Raw genomic sequence first — 26,694 nt, forward strand, 5'->3', positions numbered from 1 at the left:
TAGATTGTCAGGGGGATGGGAACCTGAGCGGGGAGACACAAGAGGGAGAAAGAAAGATGGAAATGAAAGACAGAAAAGTAAAAAGCAAAAATGGAAAGCAGAGGAAACAGGGGCTAGCAGCAAATAGGGCCATAGTACAAAAAAAATGTAAAAAGACAAGTCTAAAGGCACTGTATCTAAATGCATGGAGCATTCGCAAAAAGGTAGACAAATTAACAGCACAAATAGATGTAAACGGGTATATGATATGATTGTGATTACAGATACATGGCTGCAGGGTGACCAAGGCTGGGAACTGAAGAGCCAAGGGTACTCGATACTTAGCATGGACAGACAAAAAAGAAAAGGTGGTGGCGTGACGTTGTTAGGTAAGGATGAAATCAGTGCAATAGCGAGAGAGGATATTGGCTCAGAAAATCTAGATGTGGAATCAGTCTGGGTGGAACTAAGAAGCAACAAGGGGCGGGAAACATTAGCGGGAGCTGTATATAGACCTCTAAACAGTAGTGGTAAGGTAAGGGACAGTATTAAACAGGAAATTAGTGATGCATGTAACAAGGGTGCTACAGTAATCATGGGTGACTTTAATCTAAATATAGACTGGGCAAAACAAATGAGCAATAATACGTGGCGGGTGAATTCCAGGAGTGCGTACGAGATGGATTTTTAGACCAGTATGTTGAAGAACCAACTAGGGAACAGGCTAAAACCAAAATACTGCAGATGCTGGAAATCTGAAACGAAAACAGAAAACGCTGGAAAAACTCAGCAGGTCTGACAGCATCTGTGGAGAGAGAAACAGAGTTAACGTTTCAAGTCCATATGGCTCTTCTTCAGAGCTAAGGAGAAGCAGAAATGTAGAAATTTCTACATACATAGCGGTGGATAGCCAATGGCTAAGATTTAAGGAACGAATGTATGCATTGCAACAGTTATATATTCCTTTCTGGTGCAAAAACACAACAGGAAGTGTCCCAACCATGGCTAACAAAAGAAATTAAGGACAGTATTTGATCAAAGGAGGAGTCATATAAAGTTGCTAGAAAAAGTAGCAAGTCTGAGGATTGGGAGCAGTTTAGAATTCAGTAGAAGACCAAGAGATTGATTAAGGGGGGAAATTAGAGTATGAGAGTAAACTTCCAAGGAACATAAAGGAGGACTGTAAAAGCTTCTATAAATTTGTAAGTAGAAAAAGATTAGTGAAGGTAAATGTAGGTCCCTTACAGTCCAAAACGAGAGAATTTATAATAGAGAATAAGGGTGTGGCAGAGCAATTAAACAACTACTTTAGTTCTGTCTTCACAGAGGAAGGTATAAATAACTTCCCAGAAATACTAGAGGACCAAAGGTCTAGCGAGAAGGAGGAATTGAAGGAAATTAGTATTATTAAAAGAAAAACAGTGCTGGAGAAATTAATGGGGCTAAAAGCTGATAAATTCCCAGGGCCTGGTAATCTACATCCCAGGATACTAAAGGAGGTGGCCATGGAAATAGTGGATACGTTGGTTGTCATCTTCCAAAATTCTATAGATTCTGGAACAGTCCCGGCAGATTGGAGAATGGCAAATGTAACCCTACTATTTAAAAAAGGAGGGAGGGAAATACTGGGGAATTACAGACCAGTTAGCCTAACATCAGTGGTAGGAAAATGCTAGAGTCTATTATAAAGGATGTGATAACAGGACACTTAGAAAATATTAATGGGATTAGACAAAGTCAACATGGATTTATGAAAGAGAAATCGTGTTTGACAAACCTACTGGAGTTTTTCGAGGACGTAACTAGCAGAATAAATAAGGGAGAACCAGTGGATGTGTTATATTTGGATTTGCAGAAAGCCTTTGATAAAACCCCACAAAAGAGGTTAGCGTGCAAAATTAAAGCAAATAAGATTGGGGGAAATGTATTTGCATGGGTTGAGAATTGGTTAGCAGACAGGAAACAGAGAGTAGGAGTAAATGGGTCTTTTTCGGAATGGCAGGCAGTGACTAGTGGAGTATCGCAGGGATTAGTGCTTGGGCCCCAGCTATTCACAATGTACATCAATTATTTGGATAAGTGAACCAAATGTAATATTTCCAAGTTTGCTGACGACACAAAACTTGGTGGGAATGTGAGCAGTGAGGAGGGTGTTAAGAGGCTTCAAGGTGATTTAGACAAGTTGAGTGAGTGGGCAAATACATGGCAGATGCAGTATAACGTGATAAGTGTGAAGCTATCCACTTTGGTAGGAAAAACCGAATGGTAGAGTATTATTTAAATGGTGATAGATTGGGAAATGTTGATGTACAAAGGGACCTGGGTGTCCTTGTACACAAATCATTGAAAGCAAGCAAGCAGGTGCAGCCAGCAGTAAAGAAGGCAAATGGCATGTTTGCCTTCATTGCATGAGGACTTCAGTATTGGAGCAAGGATGTCTTACTGCAGCTATACAGGGCATTGGTGAGACCACACCTGGAGTATGGTGTGCAGTTTTGGTCTTCTTACCTAAGAAAGGATATCCTTGCCATAGAGGGAGTGCAGTGAAGGTTCACCAGGCTGATTCCTGGGATGGCAGGATTGTCAAAGGAGAGATTGGGCCGGCTAGGCCTGTATTCACTGGAGTTTAGAAAAATGAGAGGGGATCTCATTGAAATGTATAAAATTCTGACAGGGCTGGACAGACTGGAAGCAGGGATAATGTTTTCTCTGGCTAGGAGGGTCTAGAACAAGGGGTCACAATCTCAGGATGAGGGGTAGGCCATTTAGGACTGAGATGAGGAGAAACGTCTTCACTCAGAGGGTGGTGAACCTGCGGAATTCTCTACCACAGAGGGCTGTGGAGGCCAAGTCACTGAATATATTTAAGAAGGAAATAGATAGATTTCTAGACTCTAAAGGCATCAAGGGATATGGGGAGAGAGCGGGAGTATGGCGTTGAGATAGAGGATCAGCCATGATCATATTGAATGGCAGAGCAGGCTCGAAAGGCCGAACGACCTCCCCCTGCTTCTATGTTTCTAACTCAAGAAAACGACAATCACCAGAGAAGTGGTACTGAGCAAATTGTTAGAGTTGCAGGCTGACAAGACCTTGGGTCCTGATGGACTTCATCCTAGGGTGTTATAAAAAGCAGCTAGTGAGATAGTTGATGCATTGGTTTTAATTTTCAAAAATTCCCTAGATTCGTGGAAGGTTGCATTAGATTGGAAAATAGCAAATGTAACTCCTTTATTCACAGAGGAAGGAAGCTAGCAGGCTAGTTAGCATAATATCTGATATAGTGAAAAGGTTAGAAGTTATTATTCAGGATGTCATAGCAGGGCACTTGGAAAAATTCAAGGTAATCAGGCAGAGTCAACATGGTTTTGTGAAAGAGGAAATCATGTTTAACCAATGTATTAGAGTTCTTTGAAGAAGTAGCATGTGCTGTGGATAAAGGGGAACCGGTGAATGTACTGTACTTAGATTTCCCGAAAGCACTTGATAAGGTGCCTCAAAGGTTATGGCGAAAAATAAATGCTCATGATGTATGGGGTAACATAGAAGATTGGCTAGCTAACAGGAAACAGAGAGTCATTTATGGGTCATTTTCTGGTTGCCAAGATGTAACAAATGGTGTGCAACAGGGATCAGTGTTGGGCCCTCAACTTTTTATAATTTATACAAATGACTTGGATGAGGGGACCAAAGGATGATTGCTAAATTTGCTGATGACATAAAGATAGGTAGGAAAGCAAGTTGTGAAAAGGGCATAAGGAGGTTACAAAGAGATATAGTTAGGCAAAGATCTGGCAAATAGAGTATAGTGTGGGCAAATGTGAAATTGTCCATTTTGGCAGGAAGAATAAAAAAGCATATTATCTAAATGGTGAGAGATTGCAGAGCTCTGAGATTCAGGGGGATTTGAGTGTCTTACTAAATGAACTGCAAAAGGTTAGGTTGCAGGTACAGCAAGTAATTAGGAAAGCTAATAGAATGTTATCATTTATTGCGAGGGGAATTGAATACTGGACTAAGGAGGTTATGTTTCAGTTGTTCAAGGCATTGGTGAGACCACGTCTGGCGTACTGTGTACAGTATTGGTCACCTTATTGAAGGAAGGACATAAATGCATTGGAAGCAGTTCAGAGAAGGTTTACTGAACTGATACCAGGAATGGGTGGGTTGTCATAAGAGGAAAGGTTGGACAGGCTAGGCTTATATCCACTGGAGTTTAGAAGAGTAAGAGGTGACTTGATTGAAACATATAAGATCCTGAGGGGTTTGACAGGATGGATATGGAAAGGACGTTTCCCCTTCTGGGAGAGTTTAGAACTGGGGTTCATTGTTTAAAAATAATGGGTCGCCCATTTACAGTCATTGAGTCCGAGTTTTACAGCACAGAAACAGGCACTTTGGCCCATCGTGTCCATGCAGGCCATCGAGCACCTATCGATTCTAATCCCATTTTCCAGCGCTTGGCCCATAGCCCTGTATGCTATGGCATTTCAAGTGCTCATCTAAATGCTCCTTAAATGTTGCGAGGGCTCCTGCCTCTACCATTCCCTCAGGCAGCGTGTTCCAGACTCCAGCCACCTTCCGGGTGAAAACATTTTTCCTCAAATCCCTTCTAAACCTCCTACCCCTTACCTGAAATCTATGCCCCCTGGTTATTGACACCTCCGCTAAGGGGAAATATTTCTTCCTATCTATGCCACTCATAATTTTGTATACCTCTATTATGTCCCCCCTCAGCCTTCTCTGCTCTAAGGAAACCAACCCTAGCCTATCCAGTCTCTCTTCATTGCTGAAAACCTCCAGCCCAGGCAACATCCTGGTGAATCTCCTCTGCACCCTCTCCAGTGTAATCACATCCTTCCTATAGTGTGGCGACCAGAACTGCATACAGTACTCCAGATGTGGCCTAACTAGCATTTTATACAGCTCCAACATAACCTCCCTAATCTTATATTCTATGCCTCGGCTAATAAAGACAAGTATCCCATATGCCTTCTTAACCACATTATCTACCTGTGCTGCTGCCTTCAGGGATCTATGGATATGTACAAAGTCCCTCTGATCCTCTGTACTTCTTAGGGTCCTACATTCATTGTGTATTCCCTTGCCGTGTTAGTCCTCCCAAAATGCATCACCTCACATTTCTCAGGATTAAATTCCTTTGCCCTGCTCTGCCCAGCTTACCAGCCACATCTATATCATCCTGTAATCTAAGGCTTTCCTCCTCACTATTTACAACGCCACCAATTTTCGTGTCATCTGCATCTTATCTAAGACAGAGATAAGGAGAAATATTTTTCCCTCAGACGGTTGTGAGTCTTTGGAACTCTCTTCTGCAAAAGGCAGTGGAAGCAGAGTCTTTGAATGTTTTTAAGGCAGAGCTACATAGATTCTTGATAAGCAAAGGGATGGAAGGTTAGGGCGGGAATGTGGAGTTGAGGTTACAATCAGCCATGATCTTATTGAATGGTACAGCAGGCTCGAGAGGCCGAGTGGCCTACTCCTGCTCCTAGTTTGTATGTTCCTAACAATTATCTTATTGTTAAAAAGGTACTTTTGCAGTTAAGTTCTAACCCTTAACTTTCTGCAGCAAGTTTAATGGCAAGTTCTTAAAAATAACAGAGAGACTAAGGTTCTGGTTGTTTGAAGCAAACAGAGTGGGGAGGGGGTTGCAGAATAAAATGACCAACAAGTGCTGGAGATTCACAACTTTCAGTATATCTCCTAACCCCCTGAACTTGCTGGCCGATATGCACATTAACAATGGCATGCATCAGTCACACATCATTTTTCCAACAGGGCCTTGCCCATTATTACAGATTAGTTTTGCAGTGGCTGTGATCAATAAACCTGGGAGCAAAGTAGGAATGACAATGACCACCTGACACTGACTGGAACCAAAGCGGGCACTGGACTGCACAAGTCATACTGACGGTGGACTGAGTTCTGCATTTCACACCAGTTGGCGGAGAGTCCGGAACTTGTACTGAGTGCCAGTATTGACTCTTACAGTCATGACAAAAGAAAAGGCAGAGGACAACCAGTCTCCCCAAAGACAAACAGGCAAATGAAAATCAGAATCGGGTCTATCATGGTGCCAGCTACATCAAGGTACCAGTAGTCCACCAGTCTCAATTGATATGAAGAAAGTGGAGATTGCCAGCCCCTTCTCCCAACTCTTTACTGATTATTTTGCAGCTATGGACCTGGTTCAATTGAAGTCAATACCAAGCTGCCTCTTCTTTGAACCTATGGTCACAGTTAGATTCTGAAGCTCAAAACTGTCTGATGTCAAAACATCAATGGCACCTCGGCAAACCAAACCCAAACCAAATAAGGAGGCAGATATTTCTTGCCAAGTGCCTTCACTGCCTTCCCTCATCACATCGAATCTGATTCATGCCAATATACTCATGATGTCAAGATTAAAGGCAAACAGTCAATGATGTTGGATAATTGCAGGGTAAATCATGGATCCGAATTCAGACAGGTATAGACAAACAAGAGAAGCTCTATGGAAGTTTCTAGATTCAAGGAAATTTATGCCTACATTGTACAGGTGTGTCCCAAAGAATCATGCAGCATGGGAGATGGAATCAACAGCTATTATTTTAGCACCTGCTTTAAAGCCAATAATAGCTAATTTAAGTAAATGTTCACTCCAATATGCAATGAGTGGGGAAACCAGGCTGTGAAAGAGGCCAAATAAACATAGTGTTTACATTCTCGGACTAGGATTTCCAGTCCTGATTACTATCCAGTGATGTCTGCTGGGGCATCAGGGTTAGAACATCGCAGCCAAGGTAGATCCTGTTCCAAGAGCCAAATACTATATAGAAACTCATGAAGAAAGGCCATGAGCAAACATTGCAAGTCTGCAAGCAATGTGCAACTGCACCCACATGTCATAGTTTATGGAGGAGGAAACGAAGAGAAGAATTTAGGAAGAAACATTTTCGCCCTGAGATTAACCATATAGATACATGGTTCTCAAGATTGGAGAGCTTCACCAAACAGAAGCATGGGCCATTTTGTTTTGATGAAGGGCAGGAGAAAAAAGGGAGAGAGTTGTATTTCTGCTCTGCTCCTTTGGTGATTATTGTGCAAGGACAGAATATTTGAAGCAATTGCTGCCCAGGAGAGCTGGCTACTGTCCTGCAGTGTCTTTTTCTGAAGGAATACAGGTGAAAATATGGACTTGCTTTTACATAAGAGCAAAATACTGTAGATGCGTGAAATCTGAAATAAAAACAAAAAATGCTGGAAAAACTCAGCAGGTCTGGCAGCATCTGTGGAGAGAAAGAGAGTTAATGTTCCAAGTCCAATCTGACTCTTCTTTGGAACTTGCTTTTACATTGTTGGAGGACTGCGCTTTATATAAACAAACCATTAGTAAAATCGTCGAAAGGTCCAACAAAGACAAAACGCTGGCATCTTGGATGAGCCACTGCATAGAAATATGCAATTTATCAATAAAATAGGCTAAAATCTACAGGACAGCCATCAATGGGACAAAGACAGTGAACAGGTGCACCCTGAGGAATGTACATTTTGTACCTAGAATTGCTCACATAGGCAGCTATCTCCCCACCATGCTATACGATTCTATGTTCTATCATCAAGGAACTCACCAAGCCTCCTTAGGCAGCACCTTCCAAACCCATGACCACTGCCATCTAGAAGGACAAGGACAGCAGACACATGGGAACACCACCACCTGCAAGTTCCCCTTCAAGCCACACCCCATCCTGACTTGGAAATATATCGCCATTCCAAAATCCTGGAACTCCCTCCCTAACAGCTCTATGGGTATACCTACACCCATGGACTGCAGTGGTTCAAGAAGGAAGCTCACCACCACCTTCTCAAGGGCAATTAGGGATGGGCAATAAATGCTGGCCCAGCCAGTGATGCCCATATTCCATGAATGAAAAAAGGAATAAAAAGAATAGGTTTGTCAGGATCACAATTACCTTTTCCAATTCCTAAAAATTCTCAGTCTAAGGGGGTGAAGAGGTAATCAGGCACCTTTCAGAGATTAATCAAAGAGCTGAATTTTACAAATATGGCTTGCATTGTGACATGGTTCATGGGTTTGATCGTCGACATTGCCGAACTCCTAATCTCAGCCACACTGTCATAGGGAGGCATGGAGCATATATCAAGTACCTTCACAGGGTGGGGCAGGGGAGGGATTTCCCTAATTTATGCTCCGCCCTAAACTGGATGCCAGAAAACTGCGAAACACTGTTGTCCCCTATTACTGGGGCAAGGGGTGGGAATGCAATTCTTTAATTCAAAAGCCATCAAACAACTAACTGCATTGCTAAAACTAGAAGCAGCAAGGTGGGCATTTTAAAAAAAAAGTTTGATGTTGGTTCTGGAGCCCTCACTGCAGCCATGGAGCTCTTCACCACACTCATTGGGAGCCCAGCTGCACCAGAAACATGGGAGCCCACCCAAATTTTCTATTGTAATTGACCTGACCCCAGAACTTCAAATGGGGCCAGTTCTGCTCCGCTCCAACTCCACCAACCTCACAAAATCTCCCCTGGAGCTCCAGAGCCTTAATGTTCCTAATCAACCACTCTGAACACAACAGAAAATGCCACTCCTTCTTTCAGGAGCCTGCTCACATCATGCAGCAGTTTATGGGAATTATTTCATAAATGGAGGCCATGGTGCTGGGAGTCTTGACTCTTTCCTTTCCCAAAACCTGTTTTCTCAATCCAAGAAATGTGTGCAATATCACTGAACTGTGCTGGTTATGTATAGGATCTGTATCTGTAAATGTGTTACCATAAACAGCAAGTATTTGCAGAGGAGATTACAGTTCCTGATATTTGTCATCACATATTTTGATGGGCAAGACAACAGTTAGCAGTTCCTAATCATTATCTAGCTCTGAAGATAACATTATTGGTAGCAGGTATTTAAGATGGTATTGAAATGAGTCTTGGTTGTGAAGTAAATTATGGTTCAAGGAAGCGGTGTATGTAACAACAGTGATCGCATTCCAGCCAATCTGGCACCATGAGATACTGGTGGAAAAGCACTAGCCATTTGAGTGCTTCAGATAATTAATAAATGTAATGGCTACAGAACAGATCTGGCATTATCCAGAATATGCCTCTTTCTGAAAGAGCTATCTTTTGTGCACTTACCTCGATTTCTGTGGTGCCTGCATGATTTTCAATTACCTCCACACACCGCCTTTTCATCAATGGTTCCTCGGTAACCACAGTCTCTTCAGCAATGTCAGTTGCTGGAACAGTCAAAACTAGAACACACGAAAAAAGGTTAAACGAGACAAAACCAACTTCAGAAATTAAATTCTCAGAAATAAAATTCTCAGAAATATTAGCACTTGATATTTTAAATGGTTACAAGCTGGCATTCAGCTGAACAGTATTGCAGTATATAAAGTATTTAAAGTTAATTATTTAATATGCAAAGCAATCTCTAGCAAAATTCTCTAAAGCAACATTATTTTTGGTGTCAGGAAGTGTAGCCAGACAATTAGGGATGGGGAATAAATGCTAGGGGTTTGGATGGTGCAGAATTTGTAAGGCACATCCAGGAGGGCTTCCTGAGACAATATAGTCCAACTAGGGAAGGGGCAATACTGGACCTGGTATTAGGGAATGAACTCCGCCAGGTGGTCGAAGTTTCAGTAGGGGAGTATTTCGGGAAAAGTGACCATAATTCAGTAAGTTTCAAGATACTGGTGGATAAGGATAACAGGAGTCCTCGGGTTAAGGTGCTTAATTGGGGGAAGGCTAATTATAACAATATTAGGCAGCAACTGAGAAATCTAGACTGGAGGTGGATGTTTGAGGGCAAATCAACAACTGATATGTGGGGGGCTTTCAGTTGATAAGAATTCAGGACTGGCATGTTCCTGCTAGGATGAAGGATAAGTATGGCAAGTTTCAGGAACCTTGGATAACGAAGGATGTTGTGAGATTAGTCAAAAAGAAAAGGGAAGCATTCGTAAGGGCTAGAAGGCTGGGAACAGATGAAGCCCGTGGAAAATATAAAGGAAGTAGGAAGAAGCTTAAGCAAGGAGTCAGGAGGGCTAAAAGGGGTCATGAAAAGTCATTGGCAACCAGGATTAAGGAAAATCCCAAGGCCTTCTATACATATGTAAAAAGCAAGAGGGTAGCCAGGGAAAGGGTAGACCCACTCAGGGACAGAGGTGGGAATCTGTGTGTGGAGCCAGAAGAAATGGGAGAGATACTAAATGAGTACTTCTTATCAGTATTCACCAAAGAGAAGGACTTAATGGTCGATTTGTCTAGGGAAGAGTGTGTAGATAGCCTAGATCATGTTGAGATCAAAAAAGAGGTGTTAGGCATCTTGAAGAATATTAAGATGGATAAGTCCCCAGGGCCAGATGGGATCTACCCCAGAGTACTGAGGGAGGCAAGGGAGGAGATTGCTGGGGCCTTGACAGAAATCTTTGCATCCTCACTGGCAACGGGTGAGGTCCCAGAGGACTGGAGAATGACCAATGTTGTTCCATTGTTTAAGAAGGGTAGCAGGGATAATCCAGGAAATTACAGGCCGGTGAGCCTTACGTCAATGGTAGGGAATTTATTGGAGAAGATTCTTCATGACACGATTTACGACCATTTGGAAGCAAATGGGCGTATTAGTGAGAGGCAGCATGGTTTTGTGAAGGGGAGGTCATGTCTCACTAACTTGATTGAGTTTTTCGAGGAAGTGACAAAGATGATCGACGATGGAAGGGCAGTGGATGTTATCTACATGGATTTCAGTAAGGCCTTTGACAAAGTCCCTCAAGGCAGACTGGTACAGAAGGTAAAGTCGCACGGGATCAGAGGTGAACTGGCAAGATGGATACAGAATTGGCTTGGTCATAGAAGACAGAGGGTAGCAGTGGAAGGGTGCTTTTCTGAATGGAGAGCTGTGACTAGTGGAGTTCCACAGGGATCAGTACTGGGACCTTTGCTGTTTGTAGTATACGTAAATGATTTGGAGGAAAATGTAACTGGGCTAATTAGTAAGTTTTCAGACGACACTAAGGTTGGAGGAGTTGCAGATAGTGAAGAGGATTGTCAAAGGATACAACGGGATATAGATCGGTTGGAGACTTGGGCGGAGAAATGGCAGATGGAGTTTAATCCAGACAAATGTGAGGTAATGCATTTTGGAAGGTCTAATACAGGTAGGAATTATACAGTAAATGGCAGAACCCTTAAGTGCATCGACGGGCAGAGGGATCTGGGTGTACAGGTCCACAGGTCACTGAAAGTGGCAACGCAGGTGGATAAGGTAGTCAGGAAGGCATATGGCATGCTTGCCTTCATCGGCAGGGGTATTGAGTATAAAAGCTGGGAAGTCATGCTGCAGCTGTATAGAACCTTGGTTAGGCCACACTTGGAATATTGCGTGCAATTCTGGTCGCCACATTACCAGAAGGATATGGAGGCGTTGGAGAGGGTGCAGAGGTGGTTTACCAGGATGCTGCCTGGTCTGGAGGTTATTAGCTATGAGGAGAGGTTGGAGAAACGTGGATTGTTCTCACTAGAGTGACGGAGATTGAGGGGCGACTTGATAGAAGTTTACAAAATTATGAGTGGCATGGACAGAGTAGATAGTCAGAAGCTTTTTCCCAGGGTGGAAGAGTCAATTACTAGGGGACATAGATTTAAGGTGAGAGGAGAAAACTTTAGAGGAGATGTGTGGGGCAAGTTTTTTTACACAGAGGGTAGTGAGTATCTGAAATTCGCTGCCAGAGGAGGTGGTGGAAGCAGGTACGATAGTGGTGTTTAAGAGGCAGCTTGACAAATACATGAATAGGATGGGAATAGAGGGATACGGACCCCGGAAGTGCAAAATGTTTTAGTTTGACAGGCAATATGATCGGTGCAGGCTTGGAGGGCCGAAGGGCCTGTTCCTGTGCTGTACTTTTCTTTGTTTGTTTGTAATGTATTGCACACTCTCTAATTCAGTGTGTAACAGTGAATGTGCTACACCTGCTCAATTATCTGGGAATGTTCAGCTTTATAATATTTACCTTACATGAACAACCAAAGAAAGAATACTGGGAAATGATGAATAAACACAATAAGCTTTCACTGACATCAGTACTTTATCAATTAATTGCACTTTACCTTGTTGTCCAGCCTGCATAGTAACAATAATTGGCTGATTCACGCCATCACTGGCTGCCTGTAGGTTGCTCAGTTGAATATCATCAGTTACTATGGTAATCACTTGCTGACCGCCACTGCTGACAACTTGTTGAATAGCACTATCCACCGAGTCCGCTGTTACTACTTCTTCTGTGGCAACTGCTGGAGTAAAATTAATATTTCTCTTTTAATCCTGAATTTTGGAAATTTTTGTTTTCCATTTCAGACTTCAGTACATAGTAAGCAATAACCAAAACCTCGCCATTATTTTAATAAAGTTAAAAGATTTTCCTCTAATCCTGAAGACTGTCAGGTGACCTGCTAAAAAGTCTCAGTCAATCCTGCTTCTAAAGCATTCATTCGGGAGTATAGAAAAGAAGCATGGATTGACTGGAATTCTGATAGTATATGACAAGAATGTTGACTTTACATGTAACGGAAAAACAAAATCAGGGGCCAATGAATCGGCAGGCCCTCCAATCGGCAGGCCCTCCAATCGGCAGGCCCTCCAATCGGCAGGCCCTCCAATCGGCAGGCCCTCCAATCGGCAGGCCCTCCAATCGGCAGGCCCTCCAAGTTGCCACCACTTTGAAGATTTAAAAGAAACTGAAACAGGAGGTTTATGTGAATTCATCAACAAATGTCAAACAGTCATTCACACTTCGACTATTACAGATGTCCTTTCCATTAAGGGTTAATTTTTTAGTGTTTTGCCACCAAGCTTGGGAGAAGCTTGTTCAGATGAAGAGCTTATTTTGATCAATAGTGACACAGTACTTCAGTACACCTTAGCATCACACAATGTACAATAGAATAGCAAGCGATGAGTTTGACCACAATCTTCCCAAACTACTGATGAAAGCACCAAGCAACGCACAATGTTGGCCGAGCAGATCTCACCTCTGTATCCCTGCCTTTCAAAATATTTCACCCTATAGTTGGGAGGCCAGTTGAAATGAACAAACACCAATCACTATATGAAAATGTTAATTCAACATGGCCACAAAAAAGCATAAAAAATAACAATTTCCAAACAGGCCCTTCAATGAGTATACTGCTGATTCTCAACTCATCCAGAAAGCTTGGTGCTGCCATTATAGTTCTGTTGTCATCCACCAAAATTCACAAAATGAATATATTAAACATACAAAAATTCATCTAAATTTTCTCCAGTAAGTAGCTGAAGTGAACAGCCTTTCTATTGAAGTTTACTTTAGACACAAATGCAGATATCAATTCGCCATGCTCTTGAATTGAACGAGAGCTAATCAAACACTTATTTTTAAGGTTGTAATATGTAAAGATAAAGTTCATTCATTCTAAACATTTATTAAAGTACATTTGTTATCCAGACAGGCCATGATCTGTTCTGCACTCCTGTGTTGAGATTAGATGCCTTTTCTAACTTTAAAGTTTCAAAGATTGATGTCAGGTGGAGGGTATTCATCAGTGGGAAATTAATTCTACCATTTTTTACAATACTGGTCTTCCCTTTTACTTTTAATCAGTTATACTCCAATATAACAAACTTCCAGAAAATTAGACGTTTTAGTCCACCTGGAAGTAAATTTCAAAGCTTCATTTACAAAGACAATTGAGTTTTCCCCAGAGATAGCACTAATAACCGCCATTCTGCTGATCAAAAAGCCAGGCAAAGAAATAGGAGCTTTGCAGAGTTTTCAAGCTGCGTTAATTTAACGCAAAATAGTAGTGTTATAATCAAATTCTCCCCAAGCTACAAAAAAATTTTAAACAAAAAAGATACTCATACAAATGTTTTACGCCCTCTCTCACACTTCTTGCATAGGGAGCTCTCTCATTGCTTCGTAACCTGCTACCAGCAGGTGCACAAGAGCGGCCCTCACTTAAAACTTAGCATGTGGCTGAGGCACAAATTAGCAATGCCTGAGGTTAACCCCACTCTCTTCTGAGTTCGATGATCTTAAGGTGGTAAAAACATGACAAAAGCAAAATACTGCTGAAGTTGGAAATCTGAGATAAAAACAGAAAATGCTGGTATACTCAGCAGGTCCGGCAGCATCTACGGAGAGAGAAACAGGGTTAACGTTTCAGGCCTGTAGCCTTTCATCAGAATGGTGAAAAGTGTCAGAGCTTCAACGTTAACTCTGTTTACTCTCCACACTGCTACCAGACCTGCTAAGCAATTCCAGCAGGTTTTGTTTTTTATTATAGTAAAAATATTACAACTGGCCTCAGCAACCTTGTTGGAGGTAGGGAAGGGTTTGCTCAGATGTGAATCTCCTGTGGAGAAATAGCCTGCAAACATTCATTGTTTCAGCTCACAGATGAGGAACTGCTTAGAGGAAAAGCCAAGAGAGCAGTGTTTATGAAAACGTACCCCATATTAAATCAATGCATTCAGAGGGCAAGGAGAAAAAAGTGTCAGAAAGAGCTATTGCAACATTTTAAGGATCTTAATCTGAAGCTGCTGAAAATTACATAATAGAATTCCTGTCCAAGACTGTTATACAATCATAATTTTGTAGTTTACTCCAATAACATTCACTGTCCATCACTATCGCTGGATTGAAATCCTGGAACTCCCTGCCTAACAGCACTGTGGGTGTACCTATACCACATGGACAGGAGCAGTTCAAGGCGGTGGCTCACCACCACCTTCTCAGGGGCAATTACTGACGGGCAATAAATGCTGGTCATGCCAATGACACTCAAATCCCACGGTTGAATTTAAAAAATGGAATTAATATTTCATGGTGCTGCACTCAGAAGTTGGGCAAGGACTCATCGAGTGCCCCATGAAGCAGCTTTCTGACCTTGATCAAAAGTGACATTTGGTGGGGCTGGGTGGGTGAAGTCACTTTGTGCTTATCCTAGTAACCAGATCAAAGCTGCATTGATGTTCAGTTCTGAAACACCTACTGTCCAACAGCCTTAGCAATAGGAGCTTCAAGAGTGGGACATACTTGATCCAGGAGATTCCAGGCTAAAATAGTGGATCACAACTAAAGTATTACTATTTCGCTATGCTTTTCTTCATCATATATTTTGGCATAAGGACTATTGGAATGTCAGAGTCTCCAGTTTGGATCTCACTTCATCCTTTAATTCGCCCTCTGCCCTAGTTCTGCACCAAAACCTCTAACAAACCATTTATTTTTAATAACAATGTAACAAACACTGTTGGGAGAAAAGTTATACTATGCCTAAAGCCATGCAAGTCTCACAAAACTTTATTCCATGTCATTTGATCCCCTCCATTCCAACTCAGATTCAAAATGGTTAAGAGGGACTTCTTTGTTACTATTTTCAGCACTTTCGTAACCAAGTATCTCTCCATTAAGAGGCATTTTGTGGACAACGTGGAAGGTTACATTCATATCAGTCTAGGCTGTTTTTGAACAAAGTATTAGGTAAGCAAGTGTGCTTTGAAAGAATCTCAGGAGCAGGTGAGGCATGTTTGCTTTTAACTTTAAGACCACCCCACTTATTTCTTAAGCACAGAGACTGCCCGTCATATTTACTCTCAAAGTGGGGTCCATTCAGTTCTGAAACAGCAGGCACATAGTTGTCCTCATCATTCCAAACTCTGGTATTCGTAAACGAAAAGCAAGCCCTTCTGTAACTCCTCGCTGTGTAAAAACCAAGGGATGGGTTAGGTCATCTTCAATATGTTATAAGACTATATGAACTAACCTATATTGTTAAGACTAACTATTTAAATAAACTCCTTTTCTAAAGCTATTTAGAGTAATCTCTTCTAGTTAAGCATAACCACAAAACAATGCTACAATACTACCATAGGTTCTCATCTTATACCTACTGGGAATACTACACTTTAAGGCCGTCAAATCTATTAAATGGTACGTGTTAAGTGAAAATTATTTAACAGAAATGGGTGGGAGAGAAAATGACATTAGCAGAAATTGTTTTACTGAATATAGCAATAAAATATCCAACTCAAAGGAGAGAGACCAAGGAGCAGAATACATGAGTCTGAACTCTGTCATTAATATTTTCTCAGATATAGATTAAAATATTGCTCTTTTGTTATATGGATTTGTGCAGAGGAATTAAATCTGGGGAGCTGAGTGAGATAGGTTGTTAATTACACAAAGGTTGAGGTTGCTATCATAGAATATCTGGTCAATTATTTAGTGATTATATTAATAACAAGAAACCCAGTACTGAGTTTTATATATTATATAATTAATATAGATATTACTGATTACTATATATTCTATACATATATGTATAAAGCATCTTAACATTCCATTGGTTAACAGCATAAATTCAGATGTGCCTTTTTTCAAATCTTTCAGATGAAGGTTTTGATAGAATAGATAGAAAAAGGCTGTTCCCCATGGCAAATGACTCAATAACCAAAGGACATAGATTTAAAATCGTTGGCAGAAGTTCTAGAGGGGAGGAGGAGGATAAACATTTTCAGAGTTGTCAGGATCTGGAATGCTCTACCAGAAAAAGGTGGTGGAAACTGATTCCATAAATAGTTTTAAAATGGGAGCTGGACAGGATGAGGAACTTAAGAGTTTTACGACAAAAAGCAGAGCTGTGACTCTAAGTATGGCTTCTCACTCAAAGAGCTACTACGGGCATGATGGGCCATATGACCCCTATAGTTGTCAGTTTCTACGATTCTGTGAAATCTCAGTTTTTTTTGTAATTACAAAGTCCAAAAGCTTTGCATGAACGTATTTCCTCCCCAGCGCCCACCTAAGGCACAAACGTAGCCACTAGAGCTCTCTAATCTGAATAGATTCCAGCACAACAGCTTTTTTTCATTCATTATTTCCTCGAGGAGGTACTATTATTTTATTCTAAATTGCTCATTATCATAGCCAAGAAATAGCGTGAAGGTAACCATGTACAAGAAGCTCTTACCGATGTTAAGCTAGTCTCATACTGACTGTTCTCAGGGAACAAACATTCTGAGAGACACACATTCTGAGATAGAGTGTGTTCTGATTCCCTCAGCATATTGTGGTTACAGTATTGAAGGCTGGCTGTTAACATGTAGCAGGCTGCACTTACTCCATCACCATGAACTCCACTGTACTTTCATTCATTTCTATTGATGGCAACAGCACTTGAACAAGGCAACCCTTACCATCACCTAAGGGATAGGGAGGGGCAATAAATGTCAGACTTGCCAACAATGCGCACATTTAGAATAAAATAAATCCTACAATCAATTATTCATTCACTGAATCAGTAAACCTGAATTATTGTAGCCAATAATATCCATAAAGTCATCCTACTTATAGTAGATGTTTAAGGAAAGAGGCAGTGCTAGCTCTAGTTTGTAGAAATTAATTAGAGGAGCATGATTAGCTTGGATATAAACATTTGAAACAAAGAGGGAACCATCAAAGATCGAAGTTTTCTTTTATTTACCCACCCCACCCCCAATCACATTAGCTCAGCTGAACTGTAAGGCAAAGAAAAGACTATAGATAAGGACAAAAGCAAAAAAACTGCGGATGCTGGAAATCCAAAACAAAAACAAAAATACCTGGAAAAACTCAGCAGGTCTGACAGCATCTGCAGAGAGGAACACAGTTAACGTTTCGAGTCCCTATGACTCTTCAACAGAACTAAGGGAAAATAGAAAAGAGGTGAAATATAAGCTGGTTTAAGGTGGGGGGTGGGACAAGTAGAGCTGGATAGAGGCTGTCAGACCTGCTGAGTTTTTCCAGGTATTTTTGTTTTTGCTATAGATAAGGAAGTAGTGCTAGAAACTAGTGGGACTTGATCTGAAAAAGGCACAGGCCCTGGTGACTGTATTCTAGAATGCTCAGTGAAGTCAGAAACAAAATAGTCGAGGTCTAATTAAAATTCTTCAAACATCCTTGTGTATGGGAGTTGCCCTAGTGATTCGGAAGTTTTGAAGCATTACAACTTCTCTATTCAAAAAGGGAGAAAGGAATGAACCTGTTAACTTATTAGTGGGTAAGCTTCGAGAGCCACAGTAAAGTCCATTTCACCTAGAAAAAGAGATTTGTTAAAAATACATCAGTTTGAGGAAGCAACAGTGTATTAAAGGAAATACAGTGGATGTTGAGTGTGTGGGGGGTTGTTTGAAAAGGTGTTGCAAAGGAAGCTGGTTACTAAAACACACGGCATTAAAAGGAATGTGGCAGTATAGATAGGAAGCTGGCTACAACGACTTAGATAGTGATTAACGGATATAAACAGTGGTCAGTGTTAAGACCATTACCCTTCTTAATATTTAATGATATGGAATACAACATCAAAATTTGCATACAACATAAAATAGGGAACACAATTTTGCTCCCACTAGTGAAACGTTTTTGTGTAAACTCTCAACAAACTGCCCCAAACACAGAGCAGTGTATACAACACATAGGAAGCAGGTTACTTATATTCTTCATTAGTTGTCTGGTAGGATTTATTTTTTAAACTTGTGACTACTGCTTCTGACAAGTTAATAGACCTGCAACCTTCAATATTCCACCAGTGGAAATTTAAAAGGCAAAACAACAGGAACTTGACTAGATTTCCTTTAAACAAATGGGCTGGAAAAACACACAGCAATGGCAAAGGTTCTTTAGGGACCTCACGTTTAAGCACCTCAAAGTAATCAGTAAATTATTTGGCTATAGGCAAAGACCCACCTTTTTGTTATTTTTTCATGGGATGCGGGTGTTGCTGGCAAGGACAGCATTTGTTGCCCATGCCGAATTGCCCTTCAGCTGACCTTGCTAGGCCATTTCAGAGGGCAGTTAAGAGTCAACTGCATTGCTGTGGATCTGGAGTTACATGTAAGCCAGGCCAGGCAAGGACAGCAGATTTCCTTCCCTAAAGGGTATTTGTGAACCAGATGGGTTTTTTACAACAACCGATAATAGTTTCATGGTCATCATCACTGAGACTAGCTTTATATTCCAAATTTATTTTTTTTTAAACTAGCTTTATATATAAAAAGTAGCTTTATATATAAAAAAAGACTAGCTTCATATTCCAGATTTATTAACTGAATTCAAGATCCACCAGTTGCTGTAGTGTGATTTGAACCCATGTTCCCACAGCATTAGCCTAGGTGTCTGGATTGCTAGACCAGTGACATTACCACTACACCACTGTCTCCCCCAGTCAATCATGCATTCGGCAAAATCGGAGTCAACTGCATTATAGGATCTTGAATATGGACATTCTGTTTCTTGTATAATGTACACCTGGAGTTCATCTTGTAAAATCTGATCAGCAAGAATCCATTAGTACCTACAATGGAGTATTTAAGAAGCATTATAGGAACCTTTTTAGGTTCTTCTAGGTTCTTCACTCCTTCATTCCAAAGGTTGACTGTGTGACACAAGCTTGATCATGAGTAAACAACCCACCTGTTAAGTGTGAAATTGGCCATTCTGTACAATGAATCGTCTCCTATTTACAATAATTATCAAGTCCCACAGGAAAACCTGAGTGTTTTCTGTTTGTTTTCCTATGTGCACAATAACTGAGCAACTGTCCCCAAAACCAGAAAGGCAATGCCAGTAATTTCACAGCGAGTTCAGAATCTTCGCCATACATTCAGACCAAACCACTGAACAGAAGACAGGTGCTTCCCTGATGACGTTCAGATAGCTTCCAAGGCTCATGCAGACGGCACTGACAAATGCCTGGGAACTGTAGTTTATCAATTAAGAAATAATGTGTGGTTTCTGAAGCCATTGAAAAAGTTTAAAACTAATAGAAAACATTGACCTTCTTCCATAGGACAAGGCAAAACAAAATCTAAATGATTTATATGTTATTTAATTGGAAATAGCTCCTGCTTCCAAACTTTAAAGGGAACCATTTTCAGCATACGCTAGCACAATGATCTGTCTCTTGATAAAACTTCATTTTAAAACTGAATTTGCCACCAGGACTACAGTCTAATATAACTTCACTACTAATCTGCGACAACTGTTACATGTCAAATTTCAGTGGTGATCTTTGCCACTGGTGTCAAGGAACAGTGAGGAATAATGAAATTTGATACTTTATTTCTTAATTTCTTTTAAAATCACGTAGCTTAATTCTCACTGTTGGTTAACAAAAAAACGTGGATTAACACATCTTTACAACAAGAATGATGATTTCAATAAGCTCCATATAAAAATGAGGCAAAATTAAACTAATGCATTCCCAGACCTTAGCATTAAAGTCTTATAATGTAACACATTGGGGAACGTTTATGGGGCCTGTAAGAGTGGGAAACATGAGGGAGGGCAGGGTGACTTAATTAGGCGGGAGCCAAAATTTCACTTTCCCAATGGCAGGTTGAGATGCAGAGGTTTAGACAGCAGTGCATTTGTGGTGGGTTCAAGCCTCACGTCATCCCACTGTGGGTTCCTACTTGTAATTCATTTGCATCCCATGAATACTCATTCTGTTAAAACTTTTTGTAATTACTTCCTATCTTCAGCATTAAGTCATGGCGCATGAGTATCATGTGGCACCCAGTTCACATTTGTTTAAAGGTGGCATGAGCCAGTTGGCTTTGGTGCAGTTTTCCTTGCTGAACTCTGCAGCACAAGGGAAGGGAGCAGGAGAATGGCAGCTTGCATAGAGGCTCGGGACTGGCAAGTGAGCCAGGGCTGAGCCAGGTGGGTTTGGGGTCAGGTGGAGGTGTGGAAAAGAGATCCAAGTACAGATAGAGGGCACAGTCAGGGGCATCAAGAAGTGGAAGCCTTGGCATCATAGGTGTGGTTGGTTGGGGGGGGGGGGGGGGGGGGGGGGCTGGTGGGGACAGCCAGTGAAGGTAAAAAAAATTATAAGAAAAGTACAGAGTTTGTAGTGTCCACGAGTGGGTCCATCTCAGGGTATTGTCTGGTAGAGAGAACATTCACAGTCTTGGGGTGAGACACTTATGGTAGGACAGGTCCAGTCTGAAGTTGGCATACTCAAAGGTTAAGTGGGGGGGATCAAGGGATCTGACAGAAGCTCTAAAGATGATGTGGGGAGAGTCTAGGGTCAGCGGGGGAATGTTGTCAGGAATGGGCGTAGGCTTGGTGGGGGGTGGGGGAGAAGATGACAATTCCAACTTGATGGTGACTGGGTGCAGGGTAATGGGGGGAAGTTAAAGAGTTATTAAGGGAAGGCGCAAAGTGATTTTGGGAGACTCAAAGTTGATGGGGGCAAGCGTGAAGGTCAAGAAGAGTAACTGGGTTCTAACGTAAACCTGATGATGACCATGTTCTCTATGTCTACAAAAACACAAACACATGCTGTGACAGGTTTGGAGATTGAAGTGGGAGGAGCCCAATGTGCAGCGAGTGGAGTTCTGGTTGTGGACAACACAATGAGTTGAAATTCTCACTGTTCACCAGTTCTGTGGGTGAAATCCATGGATAGAAATGTTCTCATTTCACAGTCTACCTTCTTCACACAGTTCAATTGCTGGAATGCCTATGGGTCTCATACACCCAATATTCCTGCCACACTGGAAGCAGGAGCAGCAGATGCGCAAAAGAAGGCCTCTTGCCAGTCAACAACAGAGGCCGCAACAGCAGCAGCAGGCAGCACCAGAAGGGGAGGCTGGTCAGGATGCAGCCATCCAGCAAAGGCATCATAGAAGACGGGCACTGGCGCATCTGTGTCATCAGGAGGGGAACTAACTACCTGCAGATGTCTGAGAGGCATTAGTTAAGGAAAAATATCCAATCGAGGGATTGCCTGAGATGTACAACTCCAGACTATGGACTCTTACCTGATGCACTCAATATCTTCTGTGTCTGCACTGAAGACACTTTTATCTTCCTGAAGTACCATTGAAAGTAAACATTCCTGCCTCTATAAACCACCGACACTAATATGATTGACCCAATCCTATGCGGACAGGAGTGTGGATATAGATTTCTGTCCATTTAATGGTCTGCCATTGATCTGCTGTATCCAATGGTGGCCTACTAAATATATGGTGAGGGTCAATTCCCAGCCCTGACGTGTCATGATAAAGGTCACTAGACCATGACACTGGATATTTTAGAGATATCAGCAATGTATGTTTTTGTTAAGCAAAAAGATGTAAATGGAGTGTTAAACTCATTGGCTCAGTGCAGGTTCAATGTTTGAATCAGCAATGCTGTGATGCCTATGCAGAACATTGACAAGTTTCCACCTTTCACTGCAAATTTGAGAGTTACATGGGATGAGTAATATAAATGGTCAAGAGTGGTGCATGGAGGGTGTGAGTGCATTGTTCACTCAAGACTCATTAAAACCTCTGCATTAAGTTACAAGATACACAATACTGGGGACACCATTTCATTATTTACAGATTTCCATTTCTCACACATTTTTAATAGCGCATTAATAATAGCGCTCCCCGAATGCTTTAGCAAAATGAACAGCAGCCATTTTCCTAACCTGGTGCTTCAGTTGTATGTGTCAATGGTGCTGATGCCTCTGCCAAAGCAGCTAATGTAGCCAACACTGACGTAGAGGAATTCCCAAATTGTACCGTAGAAATACCCGAAGAGTCTAAAAGTAAAAAAATCAAGCATTACGTGCCATTCCTCAGATAATAGATTACCGAAGATCTACACTTATACACACCATTTTAAAATGCTGTTAAACATTAAAAGCATTATACAAAAATCTTTAGAATGCTGTTAAAAACAAAGCTAAACTTGGCACTTAATTTTATTCCAAGTACTTTTAAAATATAAATAATAATGAACATCTGCAATCAATTTGGTAATCACTTTTATGCATTGAGATGGGTTACTTTAACTGATCAGAATGACATGAGAAAAGTCGGTTCTAGTTTAATACCTTTTGATATCATTAGTGGTATTGTCAAGCAGAAGGGAATGGATGTCAGTGTTGGGAAATGGTACACTCCAATTTAACGGCAACTAGTGTCAGCATTAAACACTTCAGGGTCAGATACGGCCACACGGTAAAGCTCCCTCTTTACTGCCAAGAACACACATTACAATTATATAGTTTAAAAATAAGTTATGCAAAACAAAGATGAGGTAGAGGCTGGTGGGTGAGAAGGAAATCACATGGCTGAAGTCCATCACTGACACCACAGGGATAGGTTCCCCAGCGAGATAAATGAGCAGAGTACAAACGGCCCCAATGAGGGGAGGGTGAGGAAATTCACGACATAGGGGTCCAGATCCCCTTGCAAGGTCTCTACAAGAACTCACAAATGCTGTCATTGGACTCAGATTTTGACTTGGTACCCATTTCTCTTGGATGGGCAGTTATCCAAAAAAATTACCTGTTAAAATGATGCGTGCCTTGAACAGCATGAGAAATTCTCAAATCTAATTATCATCCTACTGTCCATCTCACTCCTGCCAGGACTGGCAAAAATCGAGGTTTAATAAACAGGTCCTTTGAAAGGCCATTAAACCTTTTCTGTCCAAAGTCTAAGAGCATTTCTTAAAATCATAGCACTTCTTAAAATTATTGGAATCAATTCTGAGAGACAGGATAAACTGTTACGTAGAAAGGCATAGATTGATCAGGGATAGTCAGCATGATTTTGTTTGGGGAATATCCAGTCTTACTAACTTAATAGAATTTTTTGAGGAAGTAACAAGAAGTATTTAAGAGGGCACTGCAGTGGGTGTTGACTAAATGGATTTCAGTAAGGCATTGGACAAGGACCCACATAGCAGACAGTGTCAAAAAAGTGAGATCCCATGAGAAGATGGTGAGTTGGATCAAAAATTGGCTCAGCGACACGAACCAAAGGGTAATGGTCGATGGATGTTTTTGTGTGTGGAATGCGGTTTCCAGTGGTATTCCACTGGAATCAGTGTTGGGGCCCTTGCTGTTTGTTGTATAGATTAATGATTTGGACTTAAATGTGGGAGGCACGATTGGGAAATTTGCAGAAGACAAAAATTGGCCACGTAGTTGATAATGAAGATGATAGTGGTTGTCTCCAGGATAATATCAATGGTTTGGCTGAGTGGACAGGAAAGTGGCAAATGGAATTCAATCCAGAAAAGTGTGAGGTAATGCATTTGGGGGGGACAAAGAAAGCAAGGGAATACTCAATAAATGGGAGGGTATGAGGAAGGGTTGAGGAAATGAGAGGCCTTGGAGTACATGCCCACAGGACTCTGAAGGTGCAAGAACAGATGGATAAGGTGGTAAAGAAAGCATATGGAATGCTTTCCTTTATTGGACGAGGTATTGAATACAAAAGCAGGGATGTAATGCTGGAACCGTATAAAATGCTGGTTAGGCCACAGCTAGAATATTGTGTACAGTTCTGGTCACCACATTACAGGAAGGATATAATTACTATGGAGGGAGTACAGAGAAGATTTACAAGATTGTTGCCAGGGCTTGAAAATTGCAGCTATGAAGAAAGATTGGATAGGCTACGGTTGTTTTCCTTAGAATGGAGGACGCTGAGGGGTGAACTAATTGAGGTATACAAAATAATGAGGGGCCTAAATAGGGTAGACAGGGAAGACCTGTTTCCCCTAGCTGAGGGGTCAATTACCAGGTGACATAAATTTAAGGTGATTGGTAGAAGGATTAGAGGGGACATGAGGAAAAGCTTTTTCACCCAGAGGGCAGTGGGCAACTGGAATTCACTGCCTAAATTGGTGGTTGAGGCTGAAACACAACTCATTTAAAAAGGTGCCTGGATCTGCATCTGAAGTGCTGTAACCTGCGAGGCTATGGACCAGGTGCTGGAAAGTGGGATTAAAAATGAGTAGCTAGTTTCTTATTTTACTTTTTCTGACTGGCCCAGACATGATGGGCTGAATGGCCTCTTTCTGCACTGTGACTTTTCTATGGTTTTATTATAGATAACAAAAATATACAACCTCACAAATGGAAAATTAAATCTGGGTAATTGAAGTACTGATATTTTCCCACATATTAGCATAGCGCAGTTGGTAGATTCCTGCCTCCGACTCAGAAGGCTATGAATTCAAGTCTCAATGTGACTTGAGCATTGAGCTTCGGTGCCAACGTCAGAGTTGTTGCCTTTTAGACAAGTGTAAACTCAGGCTTCATCTGCCAACCAAGTGATTCCATGTCACTATCTGAAGAGCAGAGGGGAGTTTGTTTGGTGTCTTGACCAATTGTCATACTTCAACCAGCACCAAACAGATATTTTAAGTATTCATTCATTGACTCTTTGTGAGATCTTGATGTGCACAAATTGACTGTCACATTTACCCACAACAATGACTGCTCTAAGTGAGTAATCTATTGGGTGTAATGCAACTGGGGTGTCCTGAGGATGTGATAAGGCATTATATATAAATACAGTTCCTTTAATAAATGAGAACTAAAATAGGATTACTGTTCCTCATTGATCATAGGCTAAAAATGATTTATGCACTTCATTAGAAAATTACAGAAATGGTTACCTATATCCTGTAAACAACGCAAGTATACACCAGACACCAGTTCCTAGGACTGTTTGAAATCTTAGTTGCTCAGTAAAGTTCATTCACTAAGAGCAATCCACCTAGTGCACTCCACACCTTCTCTCAACAGCCTTACAATTTTTTTCTTGTCAGGTAATGATCCAAGTCTTCTCTGAAAGCCATGATTGAATCTGCCTCCACAACATTCTCAGGTAATGCATTCCAGATCCTAATTCACTGCGTGTTATGGACAGGAGAGGGATTAATTTAAACAGCCCTGATTTCTCCTCTCACTACCCGTCCATAAACAGAAAGATGTTTTTGACTTCTGATTTCCTCCTTTATAAGTGGCGGCGTGTTTTCCCCAACCCTTCAGTTTGAAGTGATCCAATCCTCTATTAATAACTCTGCAGCAAACTCAAAGTATGGCAAGATAAGGAGATTGTTTTTTTACACACACACGCAAAACGTGGGAAGGGGTTTTCGCAATATCTGCCCCTTTTTGCACTCATACAATAAAAGAGGGATAAAGGATAGAAATGGGCAAAGGGCAAGGCCACAACAAAAATAGGAGTTATGGTTTCACATGAGTCAAGTGCCCAGAATCAAAAGGTCCAGTGGTGTATTCCTTCAAAGGTTATCAGGCTGCAACTGTTGTATGTTGATCAGCCTTTCCAGAAGCGAGGATTTCCACAAAGGGAGAAAGCACGTAGAGATGAATTAGTCTTGAAATAGTCAGATACAGAAGTTCCAATGTTCCAGTAGTTCACAGTGTAGATGAGGGCCAGGGACTCTACCTGGGCAGAGCTCTTTCTGCTGCTACCCTGTTAGATGATAATTTGGTAGATTGCCTGGGTCCAGTTCCATACGGGAATATTACAGGTTCTAGCAGCTTGGGGGAGGTCGTGTGACATACCTCCCACTTCTTCTCCTGGGTGTTGGACAAAAGATGTATTTTCCCATAGAAGAATCAGGGTCCCTTTTGTCCTTTGCAGACATACTGTCTCCATTGGCTGGAGCTCTGCGTTAGAAATGTGTTGGTGCATTTCTTTCGAATTTGATTATCAGCAGTCACAGAGGGCATTAGCACCTCTTTAAAGATAATGAGGTCCCTGCTGGTTTCCGATTGCTAGACATTCCTCTGGTATGAGCCATGGCTAGTCAGGGTAAAGTCTTGTCCATTTTCAAAA

At 41.4% G+C, this 26,694-nt stretch overlaps 1 protein-coding gene across 13 annotated transcripts in view; it reads right to left on the minus strand.

The window, feature by feature from the left end:
* gabpb1 (GA binding protein transcription factor subunit beta 1) overlaps nucleotides 1–26,694 on the minus strand; it is a 91,487-nt gene that overhangs the window by 36,630 nt on the left and 28,163 nt on the right. For 7 of the 13 annotated variants that reach the window (XR_013573471.1, XM_078530162.1, XM_078530163.1 and 4 more), the window contains exons 6-9: nucleotides 22,515–22,628; nucleotides 15,644–15,751; nucleotides 12,120–12,302; nucleotides 9,144–9,259 (exon numbers count right to left, since the gene is read on the minus strand). Coding sequence is in view for 12 of the 13 variants with exons in the window: in XM_078530162.1 (XP_078386288.1) it covers nucleotides 9,144–9,259; nucleotides 12,120–12,302; nucleotides 15,644–15,751; nucleotides 22,515–22,628 (521 nt within the window). In the remaining variant the exon portion in view is untranslated. The remainder of the gene's footprint in view (nucleotides 1–9,143; nucleotides 9,260–12,119; nucleotides 12,303–15,643; nucleotides 15,752–22,514; nucleotides 22,629–26,694) is intronic. The other 6 variants (XM_078530168.1, XM_078530173.1, XM_078530174.1 and 3 more) reach the window with 3 other exon arrangements.

This window comes from Cetorhinus maximus, chromosome 26, assembly GCF_964194155.1.
Source record: "Cetorhinus maximus chromosome 26, sCetMax3.hap1.1, whole genome shotgun sequence".
NCBI classification, from domain to species: domain Eukaryota; kingdom Metazoa; phylum Chordata; class Chondrichthyes; order Lamniformes; family Cetorhinidae; genus Cetorhinus; species Cetorhinus maximus.